Raw genomic sequence first — 19,840 nt, forward strand, 5'->3', positions numbered from 1 at the left:
ATCTAATGAAAATAGCATATCTATTCTATACCTAGGACACAAGCCTTATATCTTTAGAATGTCGTTGGGGTAGTTTGAACTTATGTTTATAAAAATTACCGCTCATTTTTATTGTTATTTTTGTTTGATTCTATTGTGCTAACAAATTACTTACTACGTACTTAAAGCGCTAAGCGAATAAACATGTTTGTAATATATTTCTCTGTAAGTGATTATAATGTAATCTTTTGACGTGACAACGTCTTATAATTCGATAGAGCCGGCTGCACGCCCGAAAAAACATGACTCATGCGGCGTTACCTCGCTCTGAGGCGTTCCATGTAAGGCTTGAAGTGCAAGCGAGAGCGCGGAACGAGCGACAAAGAAGCACAATCGATTTTTTTTTTGAGAAATAAATGTCTTAAACCGTAAATTAAAGGGCTGATAGACGTACAAACTTTAAAATCGCGGTTTTAAAGTTCGCGTACTTACTCGGCTCGACGTCGGTGACACACGCAAGAGCTTGGTCAGTAGCTTCTCGCGTGTCACCGATATCGAATGTCTCTATGTCATCAACAGAGGGAATTTTATGTTATTCAGGAATTAAATATAGACATTTTTAATTTAATAACCAGCACTTATTTTTAAGTAAATAGCATTCTAACAAAATAAATGTTCAAAAATTGAAGGATATATTTTCGTTTTTACTATTATATTTGGAGGGTACTTTACAAAAAAAGAGCGTGTGCGCCGAGCCCACGCGTCAGGAGTGAAACTTCCTTGGCGTGATTCAAAGATACCTTCGCCAATATTCAATTATATTATATTCATTCATATTAATTATATTAAATTATTTTCATAAAACTAAAAGAAGAAGACGAAATTAATTGAACTTTTGCACTTAGTAACACCTATTATAGCTAGACAGGCTAGGCTCGCGGCTCGCGGCGGTGACAGACGTGCGAGCGAAGGCGGGCTACGAGTAAAATTTCAAACATGTTGGATCGTCAACGAACTTACTCGACGGTTTTTAAGGTGGATGTTCCGACCGTCCCTCCATACATTTTTGATGACGACTAAACACTTAACACAGACACTATTTCTTTAAAACTAATCATTTTATCACTTCTCTACAATGAAATGTGTCCGCGTTCGACCTTTTTAATCAATAACTTACATTATTTACTTAGAAAAACAACAGTGAAATACCGGCAAAATTTGACACTTCTACAGTAGTGTGCGTGACTTTTGCGAAACACGACATAAAGCACGACATCTAGCGCGTCAATGTCTAAACGAATGGCGATGTTTAGACATTGACGCGCTAGATGTCGTGCATTCGCGTTCGTTATCTTATACATAATTCGCATAATTCTAATAAATCAAAGTTCTATGTGTAATAATTGAGTAATTTCATTTCCAATCGTTCAAAGAAAATAACAATAAAATAAAATAAAACTAATGACCTTAGAAACTATGTTTTTTTTTGTAAACAATTTATTACTCATTATTGTTCGTCCGTCGTAGGTCTGTAAACTGTATTGTACACTGAAGGTAAATGGTACTGTAGGTACTTTAGTTCGGCGTCGTCGTCGGCTTGATATAAAATTACATTCTTGATTTCATTGACACGCGCTATGATTTGCGCGCGGAATTTCTTGTGTTGTGAATTTATTTTTGTATGCTATGCATTTTAATTGATTCAAATTGCAATATTTCTCTAGTATGCATTTGAGACTATATTGTAAATTGTAATAATTGATCGTGGGTATAGTAATTAATTATTCTAATAACGCAATTAGTAATATGTATATGTATTTTCGGTGGGATTCAAAACAAAAAATTGGCCCGTGATTTTTATGAAATTTCACCACATTGCAAATCACATCAATCATAGTTCATACACATGTATGACGAAAGTGATTAGTATTGTGGCTAACATTGACTCATCAGTTCATCACTGAAACCAGTGATAAATCAGTACCTATATCATATTGTGTTTGAATATTTTTAAATAATGATATAAGTATACAATTATTATAAATCGATAAACTATCAAAGTAATCACAAACTTGCAAACATTGGTAAAATATGCTTTAGCGAATTTTCAGACAGACACACAATTTTATTACTTAGTTTGTTTTAGCAAAGTAGGTACCTACTCCGTTTACGTCACGCGTCGGCCGTCGCGTCGTCGAAAACGGTGCACCCAGAAACAAACATACCTAATTACGTCTAATTCAGTTACAATCCTTCTTTTGTTACAATACGATTTTTTTTCCTGATAGCTAATAGCAAAACCATATGTTACTTTGTTTTCGTAAATATGTTTTTCACCTTCCTGGTTATTTTCACATAATGAAATATAATAAAATAATAAATAGTGTATTAGATTTGTTATTGTATCTTGTATACGAATTATTCTTACTTGTTGGTTATGAAATGTTCAAATACCTATTGAAATAATTTACTGTTACAAATCATTAGTGTTATTAGTTTTGAGTGAATAGGCATGGATCAGAAATTCAGAATATTATATGCTGCCAACTACTCAAATACATGTACATGTTTTGATAAAAAAAAACAATAGTGTACAGTGAAATTAGTCTCGAGAAATTTTTGCATATGTAGTGGTGTGTATATTACTCAGATCTTAGAGCGCGTTTCCATTATATCGTTCTAGCCTATACAAAAATGTTTCGATATCCTAACATTACTATTTAATTTTATACTTATCCCTAGCAATACTCTGATTTATGTTTTAAAGAAAATGGTTTTGACTTTATAAAAAAAAATAATATATCATTCAATTTTACGTCCTTGAGCCAATGACAAGGCGAATACCGTGAAACAATAAAATATCTTGTTCATAATAATTTGTTTCGTAATTAATATTTGACCATAATAATTACGAAACAAAACAAATAAATCGTCACTTGATAGTGGAAAGTGGAAACACGCACAAAACCAGAATAAACTAGTTTACGCTGTCCGCAGGTGCCTCGTGCAGTCCGGCGTCAGTCGCTTGGTACCGTTAGAACATAAAGCACACATTTCATTCGAAAATTATAATTATTACGTAGTTTAATTGTTAAATTTTGTATTTGTTGATTGTTGTTATTGTTGTTATTGTTTGTTATTAAAGTGAAACTTTTATTACATCGTCTCAAACTTTTTGGTCTGTGTAGCGCATGTCGCGTGTATCGCGGCTGCCGAGATACCTACTCGGCAGCCGACCGTCACGCGACATGCGCTACACAAAGCAGTGTTCGGAACCGTTCGAACAGTTTCACTTTTACCGTGGTTTACATTTTTGGCCGGAGAACACCTAATTCATACACGTCTTCACTGAAGTAAAAATCGGCACTGCTTGTAATGTTTGGAACTAATAAAATATTAATAATACTAATATTATATACTTGAATAAAAACTAAAAATAAAATGTTGTTTTTTTTTATTTGCTGACCATACACTACTACAAACGCAAAAATTTCTCCAAGCTAATTTACCTGTAATGTAATAAAATAAAACTGCGTTTTATTGTAATCAATTTTGACATTATTTATTTTCCAAAATTAATGATGAATAAAATAGTTTACGCCAACAAATATGTATATTGTATAACTTTTATTTTTATAACAATCGTTCATACCGTAGCAGGTAGCGTTTTGAGTCTCACGCAACGTTGCCGCATCGCATGACAGCAGCAATTGCGACGTTGCCATTCCTTTAGTATAAACATAAACAAACACTATGGATACCTACGCGTAGGTACGCTCGCGAATGCAAATTCGGTGATTTACTAATTATTGATAATCATTGAATTCGTTTTGAAATAGCCTGTACTTTGTAATTTTTAGGGTTCCGTAGCCAAAATGGCAAAAACGGAACCCTTATAGTTTCGTCATGTCCGTCTGTCCGTCTGTCCGTCTGTCCGTCTGTCACAGCCGATTTACTCGGAAACTATAAGTACTACAGTGATGAAATTTGATGGGAATATGTGTTGTATGAACCGCTACAAAAATATGACACTAAATAGTAAAAAAAAGAATTGGGGGTGGGGCCCCCCATACATGTAACTGAGGGATGAAATTTTTTTTTTCGATGTACATACCCGTGTGGGGTATCAATGGAAAGGTCTTTTAAAATGATATAAAGTTTTCTAAAAAACATTTTTCTTAAAGTGAACGGTTTTTGAGATATCAGCTCTCAAAGTCGTAAAAAGTATGTCCCCCCCCCTCTATTTTTATAACTACGGGGTATAAAATTCTAAAAAAAATAGAGGTGATGCATGCTAATTAACTCTTTCAACGATTTTTGGTTTGATCAAAGTATCTCTTATAGTTTTTGAGATAGGTTGATTTAACTGTAATTTATTATATTTGCTGCTACGGAACCCTTTGTGCGCGAGCCCGACTCGCACTTGGCCGGTTTTATTAGTGTTATAGACATTTATAAAATGTGGTGCTCATTTTTTTTTGTAATAAATTATCCCGCTACGCTATTGTATTTTCGTTGTTTTATTTCAAGTGAACACCCATACAATTTTGTCACGAGCCGCCTCTGGCCTCTGGGTGAAATCAACCAGTCAAATGATTTTTGTTCTAATTGTATTTTGGTAGTAGTTTGTTTAGAATTTACATTACCATTGTTTAATTTTTATTTTGTATTTGCAGTAAAATAAAAAGATGAAAAACTTCATTAGGTATATTGTCTACTGTATCCTCCACAGTTGTGTGACCCCGACGTGCATTGAACACGCAGCTTTCTGATACTAGGTAGTAGCTAAAATCAAAACCACAGATAAGATAAGAAATAGTTTACGCCAACAAATATAACTTTTATTTTTATAACAATCCTACTTCCTACTAATGCGAAAGTTTGTGAGGATGTGTATGTGTGTGTTTCACGCAAATACTACTGAACCGATTACAATGAAATTTAGCACACATCACACAACTTGGACACATTGAATAGGTTTTATCCCGGAAATCCCACGGGAACGGGAACTATACGGGTTTTTTTTTGAAAATGCGGGCGGAAAGCTAATCGTTCATAATATAAACCGTAGCAGGTGGCGTTTTGAAGTTTTGTCTACCCATACAGAAAAATGAAAACCACAACCCGAAAAGGAGATTGCCCAAGTGACTATGGCACTTGGTATCGCAATCAAACTTATTGTGTCAAGATGAAATATAGCTCAATTTAAAGCTTGATGTTAGTACTTTTAGATATGATTAAAGTTTTTATGTAAATAAGCCGCAGTTCGCGACAATAAAAATACCTAAAACAATAGTTTTATTTTATTCAACACTTCAAAAAACTACTTAATCGAGTTTAAACTAACGATGAACGTTAAGTTTTACATTTATTACATAGGTAATATTTTAATTTACAAGACAAATGTGAAAAGTAAATCGTAATAAACATTATTTCAAAATAACATCGAACAATGCGTCGAACTGCGAACACATTCATTTGACATTTCAAATAGAAACTATGACATATGACGTTTGCAAGAGAGATAGATATAGGTATGTGTCAAAACAAAACTTTTACTTTTATTTCTATTTATTCGGTATAATTACAACTTAATAGTGGTAAATATGATCATTATAAATACAAATAGGAATTAACAATATCACGAACACGTGACACAACTAGTATTTTACCGATTCCATACGTAGTCATAATTACATGTTTCAAAAGAAAAAATTTACTATTATTTCAATTTATCTGGTTTAATTAAGACTTAATATTGATACATATGATCATTATAAATACAAATAGGAATTAAGAATATAACGAATACGTGGCACAACTAAAATTTTACCGATACCACCCGTGGTCATTCTCCTTTGTGGGTCATTTGTAACAGGATGGCGGTTCTACAGCGAAAAAAGAAAAATGATGGTCAGAACGCTGATACCGGATACCTTAAGATACTGTAATATAAAATATTACTAGATTAGATAAAATATTATAGGTAGTATCTTCACCGTGTGTGACGCGCTTTACATTCACGCCATCTAGAGTTAAATCTTTATCATTTTTGTATACGTCTGTGTGTGTAAACGACCCTGTATGCAATGACAGATGTTAAAACGCGGTATTTTACCGAATTGGGTGGATTTTAAGGCAATGATATAACATATTTCAATAAAATATAATATTCAGTAACCGCCATGACTATTCCTAGGTTTGATGACTATTCCAATTACGCAAAAACTCAAATAAACTAGAAATGTAGAATTCAGCGCCATCTAGCGGGACATTGGCTGGGAACAGACCGTAGCATTAACCTTAAGTACGCGTACTTGGGGTGACACACGAGCGAAAAAGGTCGTCGAGCCACAAGTTCGCGTACTTACTCGTACGTCTGTCACCCCTTTTATACTTATGTCGAAAAGTGGAAATGATAGATGAATGAACTATTTCCATGCTAAAATCTATTATACTTATTTTAAATGGTTTAATGTGGGTAGGGGAGACCGGGTTTGGTTGTCTCACGGGTTGGTTGTCACAGCGGTCTTAACACAAAACTGAACTATCGAATAAGTCTGTTGAACAGCGTGGCAAGAGCGATACAGTGACAACGCTGTCCCCACTTCTCGTCAGACCACTCCGATCTGCCGTGAGGGCCTCACACATGTTTATTGTTTTCGCACAGCAAAAGTAAATTTTTGTGCTGCTGTGTCGAACCTCGTAATTACATATATCACCCATTCTAAAGTCCAACAAAATTTTAAACATAGAGAGTCGTCGGCGACTGCACCTAGCCTCCCTACTATTCAACGTGGTCATGACCAAGGCACCCGCCTACCTTTACAGTAAACTCACATGGATGGATGATGGCAATCGCTTGTATGATACACGGGCGTCCATGTATAAACTTTCAACCCCCAGAAACTATACAGCGGCTTTCAGGGGAAGCTTTACATACAGCGCTACTAGGTGCTGGAATAACTTACCTCCGCCAATAAGAAATTGCAAAACACTGCACAGCTTTAAACATCAGTACAAAAAAGTTATACTTGCTGAATTTCTTAACCAGCCCTAATAGCGTTGAATGTATAGCCTTATCTATTTTATTTTATTATGTATATATTCACTCTTATACTTATCTATACGTATAAATTACTTCATTACATCTTATTCCTTAACCCTTTATATTTATCAAGTATGTACAAGTAAGTTTATATTATGCATTGACAATTTTATTTAACCACTTCAATATATTTATTCTCCTATTTTAAAATTTGAAATATTTATTTTATTAGCTTTTTATTTTCCAACACAAAAGACCGTTCTGGTGCTCCAAACGTAGCAAGTCGAGGGGACTACTGAAAACCGGCGCCTCTCCTCTAACACGGAGAGGCAAATGCTGAGTAGTCCACCTAATCACGAATACCGACTAATATTTGAATATATTTATTGTATTTTAAGGTTTAAAATTTATTAATGTGTATTGTTCTCAAAAGTGTATTAGTTATTTAAGTGAAAAATTGTAATTAAGTATTTGTGATTAAATGTATTTTCTTTCTTTCTTTCTAATTATACGTTCTTGTTTTACAGTAATAATCTTTCAGTTCATTTGATGATGATGAAATGTGTTTTATAATATCGTAGTATAGTTTTTTAGATATTCATTGATCGGAATTTATTTTCAATGTTATTTTTCTAAAACGTGTTATGGGGCTCGTTGTCACAAATTTTCGGGGGCTGGTTGTCACATGTCAACCAGCCCACTGTATGCGAGCTGACTTTATTTGCGTTTTGAAGTTGTTTGTTTCAGCCGTTAATTTTCAATCAACACCGGAAAATCACCCTAACAAACCTGCTGGAAGTCCATCTATGCTTGATGACTCTATATTGACTCACGATTATCATTATTTGCTAAAATTGTGATTCTTAATATTCAGACTGAAATAAAGACTGTCTACGGTTTCATTTGGTTAAGAGTTCTTAGTTAAAAACTATTCCGTAAAATTATAAGACCAAAAAGTGACTTTCTATTTATAAATTGCCTGTTATTTAGTATGTGACTACCTACCCTAGGCATTGTGACAACCATCCCTGACCCGGGGTTATAAGTCACATTTTTCATTAGAGTTAAAATAGAAAATATTTCTACAACTGATAATATTATACAAAAATACGTTTATTTCTTTTGTAACGGAATAATTACACTATCTTTTGGTATACAAATATCATTCCTAAACAACGTATTTTGGAAGTTACATAAAAAAAGTTAAAAATGTGACTTTCAACCCCGCTCTCCCCTATAGCACCGTTTTGGATTAATTTTGGAATAACAATAGTTGAAGATACAGGGTCAATACATATTATGTAGTCCTTTAAATTAACCTCCCTAATTCCGTTTGGAAATAGAGAATTATGAATCGTTTGTTGTGCTTTTGTCTTTTCAGTAATTAAATATACTTACACTGCTGTTTAAATTTTAGGTTTGAAAAAATGTATATTATCAATCGAATGAATAAGAAAACTTAGTTGTTTTACTGTTATGATTTTACAGAAATAAATAATTTAATAAACAATTTTTTTATATTGTGTAAAACATTTACTATTTTTTCATCAACCTTGACGAAGCCGGGGCGATAACTATGATACAAAAAAATGGCGTTTTATTAAAATTTTACAATGGTTTTACTAATTTTTTTACAAAATGAACACGTAACAATTATTATTATTAAATGAATTGAGCTCTATATTGTTTGATTGAACCCGCCAATCTCAGGAATTACGGGTTCGATTTGAACAATTCATTCAGTGTTAGATAGTCCATCTAACGGATAAGGCTATTATATTATGTATACAGTATTATAAAACCACGGAGCACAGCTAGTCATACGTTCTATAAATAATATATACATACTAATATTATAAAGCTGAAGAGTTTGTTTGTTTGTTTGAACGCGCTAATCTCAGGAAGTACTGGTCCGATTTGAAAAATTCCTTCGGTGTAGCCCATTTATCGAGGAAGGCTATTCACGCTTAGACAAACAGGAGCGGAGCACTCCGGGTAAAACTGCGGGGCACAGCTAGTCATAATAAAAAAGTACCATTGCGACGTGATAGAAAGACAAAAAATACTTTCGTATTCATAAAATTACTAGCTTTTCACCCGCAGCTTCGCCCGCGCAGTGAAAGAAAAACCCGCATAGTTCCCGTTCCCTTGGAATTTCCGGGATAACCCCTATCCTATTTTCCGGGGTAAAAAGTAGCATAAGTCCTTTCTCGGGTATCAAAATATCTCTATACCAAATTTCATGCAAATTGGTTCAGTAGTTAAGACGTGATTGAGTAACAGACAGACATACATAGTTACTTTCGCATTTATAATATTAATGGATTTGCTTTAACTTTTGCTTCTCTTCTGTATTATAAATACCTTTTTTCGCAATAACTCTTTAACAAAGAAGGGAATATATCTATATTGGATATGAATGCCCTGAGATTGAATACCATTTTGTTAAAATAAAACGCATGCATGGTTTGATGTTGTCTATTGTTAAAACATTACAAAAATGAGTATTATAGTAGCAAACAATAAAAATAATATTTAACCCGATGAGTATTGTCATTCCATTTTCATTCATAATATATAAAGATCATACAAACAAACAATACAATTTGATAAAAAAATATTTAATTTATTATTCAATTTTAATTTAATGATCGATACAAATTTTATTTCAGTACAACCTTTGATTACATATTTTCTACATAGTTATATCACAGTATTACCATATTTCCTATGATGTATACGACAAAATCTATCAACTCTTAAAAATATTTTATACCAGTCAATGAGCATTCCATAAAAAGGTTTGAAGTTTGAGGATTCTGCAAAAACATGCATGGCAACAGAAACCCGAAAAAAAATGTGTGCGTGTACTAGTGTACGCACGTTAGAAGTGAAACTTCTTTATTACCTTATTTTTCAAAAAATAATTTACTAAGTATAGGTATGCAACTTTACAGAAATACGTCGAATCACGCGTGGTAGGGCCATAAGAAAAAGATGGCGCGTAACGGAAAAATGTCACGCGTAACGAAAAAATGTTACACTCAATTTTTTTCCAACCCCGATAAAGAAGTTTCACTTCAAAAACTGGCCGTTAAAAATTTGATATTTAATAATGAAGTCATAATGATTCATGCTTGTCTATGAAAATTACTGGCCACTTATTTTTTTTTTAATTTATTTGACACTTCACTTTTTTAATCTGTTAGGCCTTTCGCTCATGGAGCTACTCAAAAAGAACTAGTCACAAACTCAAATTACTAACGAGTTGCCTGAGCGTCACAGCCCATACATGTTCTATGGAGATTCGCACACGACGCGACTAGTTACTAACTGGTGAGTAACGCGTTAGCAACCAATCACGCGCGACGCGTCGTGTCGGTCTCCACGCTACTGGTTTCCCGAGTTTCTTTGTTTTTTATGATAAAAATGAACGAGCAAACATTGACAAGTGACTGAAACCTTATAACTTGAGTAGCGTTGTATGCGAGATACAATTTGTAACTGGTTTGTAATCGTAATTACTGATTAGTTCAGTCATTTTTGAGTAGCTCCATGAGCGAAGGGCCTTACGAACACATACGAATTTAGAAATTAAAGACTTTTTAACGGATTTTAAACGCGATTTATTCATTCCATACCAATACTGCCAACATCCAGCTCCCACGACACAAGTTCTCTTAGTGTGGGAGCTACAGTTAATAATTATATTGTATAATAAGTGACAGCAAAATATGATGTTGTTAAATTTTGTTTTGTTACATACTGTGTTTTTGCTGAAATAAATAATTTTTAATTTTCATTTTTTCATTTTCATTTTCATCCGGAAAAATACTCCACATACCAACTACGGAGGAATAGGTGGAGGTAGTTTACAAACAGCAATTTTTGAATGACCGTCAAGACGTATAACATCTCAGTCTCCCCGTGACCACGCTCGCTGTAAAGTGTTCGAAACGTCGGGAAAATAATAGAATGAATAAATCGCGTTTAAAATCCGTTAAAAAGTCTTTAATTTCTAAATGTATAATACTCGCGTAAAATCAAACATCAGAAAATACATACGAATTTAGTTATATATATATTTTTTTTATATAAGGTAATGCATAGTTAAACGTTTTAAAACGTTTTAACTTTTTTTTGTTGTTAGAAATATATGAACACATTAGTTAATATTATTTGTGTTTTAATTCAAAAATATTTCAAAAATTTATTACCCACATTCACAGCCCACATTATTAAGGTGCGAGCGAGATGGCATGCAATGAATATAACACAGTGCAAGCAAAATATCATTAAACATTACAATTTTTATGTCATACGCACGTCATACCATTCATGAAATAATAATACATATTAAAAAAAAAATATTATTAGGTAAACTATAAAGCAATCGTTACATTTTTTAAATACATATTATAATAATCTGGTTCAAAACAAATACAGTGTATATTTAAATTTAATAGAGTAGTAGTATATTTACTTCCAATGTATTTTTAACGTAAGTATTTTTCTATCTATCTCGTTTTGTTGATGTATAGCGGTGTATTTACATCAAACGAACATAGAACTAGACCTAGAGCAAGATTAGCTGTTATCTTTTAGTGTAAACGAAAACTCGTATTCAGTGTTGTTCAGTATAAGAACATTGCAAATAATCTTTTCGAACGCACTAAGAACAACGTATGAATACTCTACGCCTGTTTACACTAAAATAATTTCACATAGTGGGGTTTGAAGGAGCATTCGCTCGTTTGATGTAAATGCAACGTAATAAAAAAAAAACGCCGCGTTTCACTCACCCGTTTAACTGACGACCATAATATCAAGAAACATTATATTATTAAGTTTCAAAATTTTATTTCTTACTCAATATAAGTTATAACTTATATTGTGTTTCCAGGAGGAAGTATTTACAAATTTTAAACACAATTGAAACAAAAATCCTATCATATACATACCTATATTGAAAGTACATATGTTTTGAAATAGTTATACTAAATAGTAAATACGTTCATATATTATAATTTTGTTATTATTATAGTAATAACAAGTATGTTTATTGAAAGAAAACTTCTATAGGTAGTTGAAAAATTTGTTTATAAAAACGCCGCGTTTGAACCGCCCGTTTACGCACCGATGGAGCGAACAAGACGGCTATGAGACATGCCAACATCGCGCCATGTTGTGAAATATTGTTTGAAAACCGCCGGCTCAGTTCCTTGTGGTATCCTAGCAACGTGCACCTGAAAATAATAAAATAAACAATAAAAAAAAGGTTCAATACAATATCTATATCTATACTAATATTATAAAGCTGAAGAGTTTGTTTGTTTGAACGCGCTAATCTCGAGAACTACTGGTCCGATTTGAAAAATTCTTTCGGTGTTAGATAGCTCATTTATCGAGGAAGGCTAGGCTCAGTGGCGGTACGTTCATACAAGCCGAAAAGCCCGGCTTGCCTTAGAAATTCGCTACGAGACAGAAAAATACCTATATTCACGTTTGAATATTCGCGCGCAATGAGCAATTCATAATCTGCTCCGAATTCAATGAAAACTCACCTACAATATAATATATGTATAATACGCCTACCATAAAATAATGACGAATTCGAGTAAACTTTTTAATTTCATCCTTCTTCCTATCGGAATAACGTCGTACCTTTTATTTGGACGTTACAACCTAAATTGGATGGATTATAAACAGTGCGGTGTCTCGCTTGCACGCGTGGGCTTTTACCGGGCTTTGCGCTCATCTCTTCTAACGTATGAAATTTCGTCGGAGTAGATACATACCTAGCTATAGAACTCTATAGCAATTTCTAAGGGAAAAAATGCCAGGCTTTAACAGTGTGAAGATAGTTACGATTGCGCGAACGAACGTCGTGAATATTATTGTTAAATTATAGTTTGTTTGAGCGGGTGAATATACCGGTGTAATTTAGGTTAAGTTTTTCGAATTTTGTTGTAAAATAAGTGTCGCGACAGCAGATTGTGTTGTAAATTGTGGTGGTTTGCTTTGTGCTCAGCGGGGGAAAGGTAAAATCATTAAACTTTACTGAAAAACAATTAATTTCTTCATCAAAACCAACTCCCGATTTGTGCATTACCGAAACTAGTACATTAATAAACGAAATTTTAATTGTAATGTTTACGAACGATTTCATGAATGAGAATTGCTTAGAAGAAGCCTTTCCCCAGCTGTTCAAACTTGCACATATTTTGGTAGTTACGATTCCTGCTAGTAAATAGGTAGTAGATCTTCCACGGAGCGTGCTTTCTCATCGTTAAATCGTATTCATAGGTACCTATGTACGTATTAATTATTAAGAAATACGTATAAGTATTTATTTGGCCAAGAACGCCTTTCTGTATTAGGTATCAATAATTGCCATAGAAAAGTAGCTGTTAGGTAATTGAATTCTAAAACAAACACCTACTTTCTATAATTCCGATGTTATAAAATCTTTCCTTCAGAAAGATTGGCGTTTTGAATTAGAATATAAATGATCTGTACAATTTTATTAATAATATAATGTCATACAGTTTTATATAATTTATCGATTTTAATAATAAACGTTTGACTCAACTGTTTGCGGGCGCGCGTGAAAATTTAAAAGATTTGATTCGGTATGTAGGTAATATGTTCACGTTTTTTTATAAGTTTTATAACGAACATAATTACACAGTATACCTAGGTAGGTATCTTATTAATGAAAAGGGTACCCATCAAACATTTTGAAAAATTTGGGCTTGCCCAGTCCTTACACCCTAGGCACGCCACTGGCTAGGCTATATATTATCAAGCTAAGACCATCAGGAGCGGAGCACTGCGGGTGAAACCGCGGAGCACGTATTATATTAAGCTAGTCTTAATATATATAAATCTCATGTCACAATGTTTGTCCTCAATGGACTCCTAAACCACTTAACCGATTATAATAAAATTCGCACACCATGTGCAGTTCGATCCAACTTGAGAGATAGGATAGGTTTTATCCCGGAAATCCCTCGGGAACGGGAACTGTGCGGGTTTTTCTTTGAAAACGCGGGCGAAGCCGCGGGCGGAAAGCTAGTATTATATATAATTAATGAACTATTACCCAAGAAGGATAGTTTTTGGACGTCAAATACTGCTGCGTCTTTGCCATCGCTTCGGACTTTTCCTGAAGAAGAAAATAATCATTATTTTAAAAATATTGTGGGTATTTTATTAAATTAACTTTTATATGACTTTACAAATATATCAGACACACACAAACAAGCACACAATTTTTAACCATAATTATATAGAGTGGAAAGGAGACGATTTTTTTTGTTTGGAGAATAGGCCCACCTCAATTTCTTAGCGTATATTAATGAAATGTGTGTTAATTTGTTCCTTGAAGTCCCCAGATTACAGTGGTGACATTACTTTTACATGTTTTAACCGGAATCTTTAGAAATACGTGTGCAAACATTCACCTCATTACTACATAAAAACTAACTGATAATGAGCGATTTGTCTTGTGTGACCCATCCGAATCATTGGGTACAATATATTTAAATAAATTAATAAATAAATATTAGAAAACATCATATACATTGTCACGATTTAAAGCTCGGAAATCAGACGCAACGAAGGTACCACAAACACAGAGACCCGATTTGGTTATAAATAGTATAGAAAATAGATATAAGTGGGTGTACCTCAAGTTTCTGGACCTTGATGCGATTTTAGCGATTGGGAAAACTGATTCAACAAGAAATTATTAGTTAAGTAGGTATGTAGGTATTTAGGTACGTGATATTTTATGACTAGGAGTAGGTACATAATATTAGGATAGGTATCCATTTGCTCAGCTATTTTATTATTCATGTTCAATTGTAATATTAAACGCTCTTAAGTTGTAGCAATATCATTTTTAAATAGGTAAAAAAAAAACATTGTTTACATTCATTGCAAACATTGACGCAGGGGGCTACGACAGGAGGAATCTGACATATTATTCCGTCAAAGCAGCCAATAGATAATATAACGTTTCGTTACACGGTTCTTCTCCATAGATACTGCTTTCCGAATCGGTGGTAAATGTTAATACTGTTATGACGATTCAAAAGTGCTTTTATAATAAGTCTAATTGAATAAATAAATGTTTGAATTGGAGTTTGAACCGACTTAAATATGGTTTCTTGCCAAATTAATGCTGTGAAAGTTTTACATTTTTGTCCAATTCTGACCATTTGGAAGCTTAAAGCATTATCTTTTGTTAAAATAAATTATGCAGTTTTGCAAGTTCAGCAGTTTCGATGGACACACATACAAAATATATTAATAACACTTACTTTTGGTGATGCCTGCTTTCCAACCCAAACATATATGCTACTGACTGTGTCCAAGATGTAGGTTTCCTAAAAATAATAAAAATAAACTAAATTTTAACCAATTTTTACCAATATATTGAATCTATACTAATATTATAAAGCTGAAGTGTTTGTTAGTTTGAACGCGCTAATCTCGGGAACTACTGGTCCGATTTGAAAAATTATTTTGGTGTTAGATAGCCCATTTATCGAGGAAGGCTATAGACTATATATCATCACGCTACGACCAACAGGAGCCGGAGCCACGGGGGAGAAACCGCGCACAGCAGCTAGTAATAAATAAATCACGTTTAAAATCCGTTAAAAGTATTTAATTTCTATAGACAATATTTACCTGCGGTTTCAACTGATCCTGTGTGTATGGTTTTCTCAATGGCGTCACTTTGATTGAACCAGACGCGTCGGAAACCTCTGACAAAGTAACTGTGTCCTCTTCATAACGTTCAAATGCCTGAAAATTGGAAAATATATATACTAATAATCTCTACTAATATTATATAGCTGAAGAGTTTGTTTGTTTGAACGCGCTAAACGCGAGAACTACTGGTCCGATTTGAAAAATTCTTTCGGTGTTAGATAGCCCATTGATCGAGGAAGGCTATATATTATCATTACGTTAAGACCAACAGGAGCGGAGCAATGCGGGTGAAACCGCGGGGAACAGCTAGTTATTAATATAATATACTAGCTTTCCCCCCACTTTGTAGAAAACTTAACAAATTATATACTAAAACCTTTTTCTAGAACCACTGTATCGATTAAAAAAAAGAGCGTGTGTGCCACTTGTCAAAAGTGAAACTTCTCTGGCAAGATTCAAAGCCACCAAAATCGTTACTCCATGACGTGACGGCATTGCCATGACGCGGTCTGAAATTTTACTCTCAACGCGCCTAAAGATGTTTCACTTCAAAATCTCATCATAATCCGTTGTGTAGTTTTAAAGATTTAAGCTTATATAGAGACAGACAGCGACAGCGTTTCTATACTATGTAGTGATTATTTACAGTTATTCTTGTGTGTTTGTGTGTGTTATATAAATGTTTTTTTGAAGTGAAACTTCATTAGGCACGTTGAGAATTTCAAGGTCGCGTCATGGCAATACCGTCACGTCATGGAGTAAGGCGACGATATTGGTATCTTTAAATCTTGCTAAAGGAGTTTCACTTCTGACACATGTGCTCGATACACACGCTGTTTTTTTATACTACGTAGTGATTATAATTACAGTATTATTGTTGTCTGTGTGTGTTTTGTGTGGATAACTGATAAAGAAAGATATTCTTTCTTTCTTTTAACTTTTTAATAAAAAAATATACTTACATTATTTTTATTTTTATTTTTTCTTTAAAACCATACCTGATCATCGCCACCCGCACTTTCTTCGGGCAAAACGTCCTTACTGCCTGAACCGAGGGCTGTGAAGAATTTCTGAATGTCCACATCGCTGGAGTACTTATCTGTAAAAGGGAATAGATATTAAAATAATATATTATGTAATATGCTGTTTAATAATAATATGTCACAGTTAGTTTATTAGTTTACAAGATTTATAAACTGTAAACTGTTTCAAATCATTTACAATTTAAGGCATTATTTTATTGGTTATAAACTTCCTTTAGCAAATCGGCAAATTGCATATACATAATATAAAATCATACAGTAGTTACATATCCATACATATAGTTGCCTGGAACATTGCTTCTAAGCAAAAAGGCCGCCTATTGTTTATATGAATTATAAGTATGTTCTTTCGTTTCGATTCCTAGTAATTTTTTAAAGTACTATATGATAATATTGTTAGAAACAAATCCCTAACTGGCAACCCAAACCGAGGGTTGGTTATAAAAATGAGTTGAACAGCGGATTTGACACTTTGCAATTTGCATTTGGCTCTCGGGCGTAACGGTCGTTTTGGTTGTGTTTAGTCGTGTTAATTATTATTTGTAGTCGATTATTATTTTATTGTTGAAGGTAGACATATAAAATCATTTTGTAAGGAATAAAACCTTTCTAGGTTGAATTTAAAATCCCTAAGAATATAATGAAATCGTAGTTAGGAAAGTCAAAACTGTACATTGAATATATTTTTTTAAAAGAAAACTTGGAGCGTGATACATAATTTTGAAACCAAAAATCTTACCAAAAATATAGTTTATAGAGTTTTTGCCTGTATGCATGTATATAATTATGTCCGGGCTAAACTCAAAAAGTACTGCATGGATTTATTTCAAATTTGTTACAAGCTTGAGACCTGAGTAAGCACATGTGATAGGTTTTATCCCGGAAATCTTACGGGAACGGGAACTATGCGGGTGTTTCGTTGCCTACACGGGCGAAGCCGTTGGCGGAATGCTAGTAAATTTAATAATACAAATTTTACTGTAAAAGACCGCGTCCTATCGTTACAATATTGTGAACATTGAAATAATGATTCATAATGTTTGAGATGGTTGTTTAATCATCTCAATAGAAGGCGTAGAGTAACACTGTAAGAAGAGAATTTTGAACATATAATATAGTATATTATAATATAGATGAATTAAATATAGATAGTACATAGATAGATCGATAAATAAATAGAGAAGATATAGGGAATAGCATTAAACAAATAAATATGAAACTCACCAATAATCTCAACCTTCGCTCTGCCATTATGATCCTGGTCTCTAATCTGGTTGGCAACTGAATTAGCCTTGATTTTTTCCTCGTTCCTAGCATTATCTCCAACGAATATTAGAACATCATTGCCTACATCTAGTATGAACACATCGCCTTTGTTCATTGAAGAGAATAATGGGTCCACCTGAAAAAGTGAAAAAAAAAATGTGTGCGTGTACTAGTGTACACACGTAAGAAGTGAAACTTCTTTATGACCTTATTTTTCAAAAAATAATTTACTATATGCATTTTTACAGAAATACGTCGAATCACGCGTGGTAGGGATAAGAAAAAGATGGCGCGTAACGGAATAATGTCACGCGTAACGAAAATGTTACACTCAATTTTTTTCCCACCCCGATAAAGAAGTTTCACTTCAATTAGAAAAAGGAAAGAAAAATGTATTGTCATCAACACAAAAAAAAACACACAAATAACAACAACACAAAAACACATACAGTACTCCCAAACTGATAATGCGCATAGAAAAATTCGTCACTGTTCGGCAACTGTCATATTCCCCGAGCCTCCGAAGACGATATGTATATAGAGTGATTAAATGTATTTTATTCATGCATAGTTTATTAGAATTATGAGTTTTATGGTAAAAGAGATAAGTAACGAAATTTGTTTCGATAATTCAATGTAAGTTAATAGCGAGGATAAGCCACACGATTGCGAATATATATTTGTTGTATTGATTTACTCGGAAAATTCTATACTTAGAACTATTAGTGTCTTACTGAAGCTGGCGTAATGATAGATGTATGGAAGGTTAAAATAAGACAAGTTTATATTTAAAAAATGATTTTCAAATACTGGTTTACATTTAAATTGTAGAAATCTAATCATTAAAATCTCAGTCCAAAGGATTTACAGAATCACGGATTATCTCTATTTCTGATATCGTAGAATGATCAGAACTTTCATTATGCTCTTATTAATTTTCACTTTCCCCACTGCTATCTGCTACCTGTGTAAATAATCATTTTATCGGAAAATTCAACTTTGAAACAAAACTAAGAAGGGTATGTAACAGCAGCTCTATATCATTCCATACAGCGATAATACGTGCGGTCACCACCAATATATAAAGACGACTGACGGATTTTTGAATTTTTTGACTGACAGGCTACCGTCACCTATAGCCTGAATTGTTTTCGATTGTGTATGACTCTGAATTGACTCCTATTTCTTTTGAACAAGGTGCAAGATGCAAGTGCATTGTTTAGGGCACTTACGATTCAATGATTCGGGGTGATTCGGGTGTTTCTGAAAATACGATAATTAGCGAAGATCTGCATGCGCATTATTAATTTTGAAGTACTGTAAATCAGTGACAAACAAATAAAATTCGCGTATGCCGAGCGCACGCGTCAGAAATGAAACTTCTTTGGCAAGATTCAAAGATACCAAAATTGTCTTACTCCATGACGTGACGGTATTGCCGTGACGCGACTTTGATATTTTACTCTCAACGCGCCTAAAGAAGTTTCACTACAATAAACCCGACTGCTAATTTATATTGAACTAGCTTACCGCCCGCGGCTTCGCCCGCTTTGACTTAAACCTAATAAATTATATACTAAAACCTTCCTCTTGAATCACTCTATCTATTAAAAAAACCGCATCAAAATCCGTTGCGTAGTTTGAAAGATTTAAGCATACAAAGGGGCATAGGGACAGAGAAAGTGACTTTGTTTTATACTATGTAGTGATGTATTAGATCAAACACAATAAAATACAACGAGACTACTAATTTAGAACATAGATTTAGTAATAAATGTTG

At 33.5% G+C, this 19,840-nt stretch overlaps 1 protein-coding gene across 1 annotated transcript in view; it reads right to left on the reverse strand.

Annotated features, from left to right (window-relative positions):
- Nucleotides 1-19,840, reverse strand: part of LOC149475123 (actin depolymerizing venom protein gelsolin 1-like) — an 82,255-nt gene that overhangs the window by 7,840 nt on the left and 54,575 nt on the right. The window contains exons 6-11 of the mRNA XM_089713755.1: nt 18,019-18,196; nt 16,750-16,850; nt 15,728-15,844; nt 15,355-15,420; nt 14,133-14,195; nt 12,165-12,273 (exon numbers count right to left, since the gene is read on the reverse strand). Of these exons, the coding sequence (XP_089569881.1) occupies nt 12,165-12,273; nt 14,133-14,195; nt 15,355-15,420; nt 15,728-15,844; nt 16,750-16,850; nt 18,019-18,196 (634 nt within the window). The remainder of the gene's footprint in view (nt 1-12,164; nt 12,274-14,132; nt 14,196-15,354; nt 15,421-15,727; nt 15,845-16,749; nt 16,851-18,018; nt 18,197-19,840) is intronic.

This window comes from Colias philodice, chromosome 31 (genome assembly GCF_061535455.1).
Source record: "Colias philodice isolate Cphi_HAF_F1 chromosome 31, ilColPhil1 Martin Lab GWU primary, whole genome shotgun sequence".
Taxonomy (NCBI): Eukaryota; Metazoa; Arthropoda; class Insecta; order Lepidoptera; family Pieridae; genus Colias; species Colias philodice.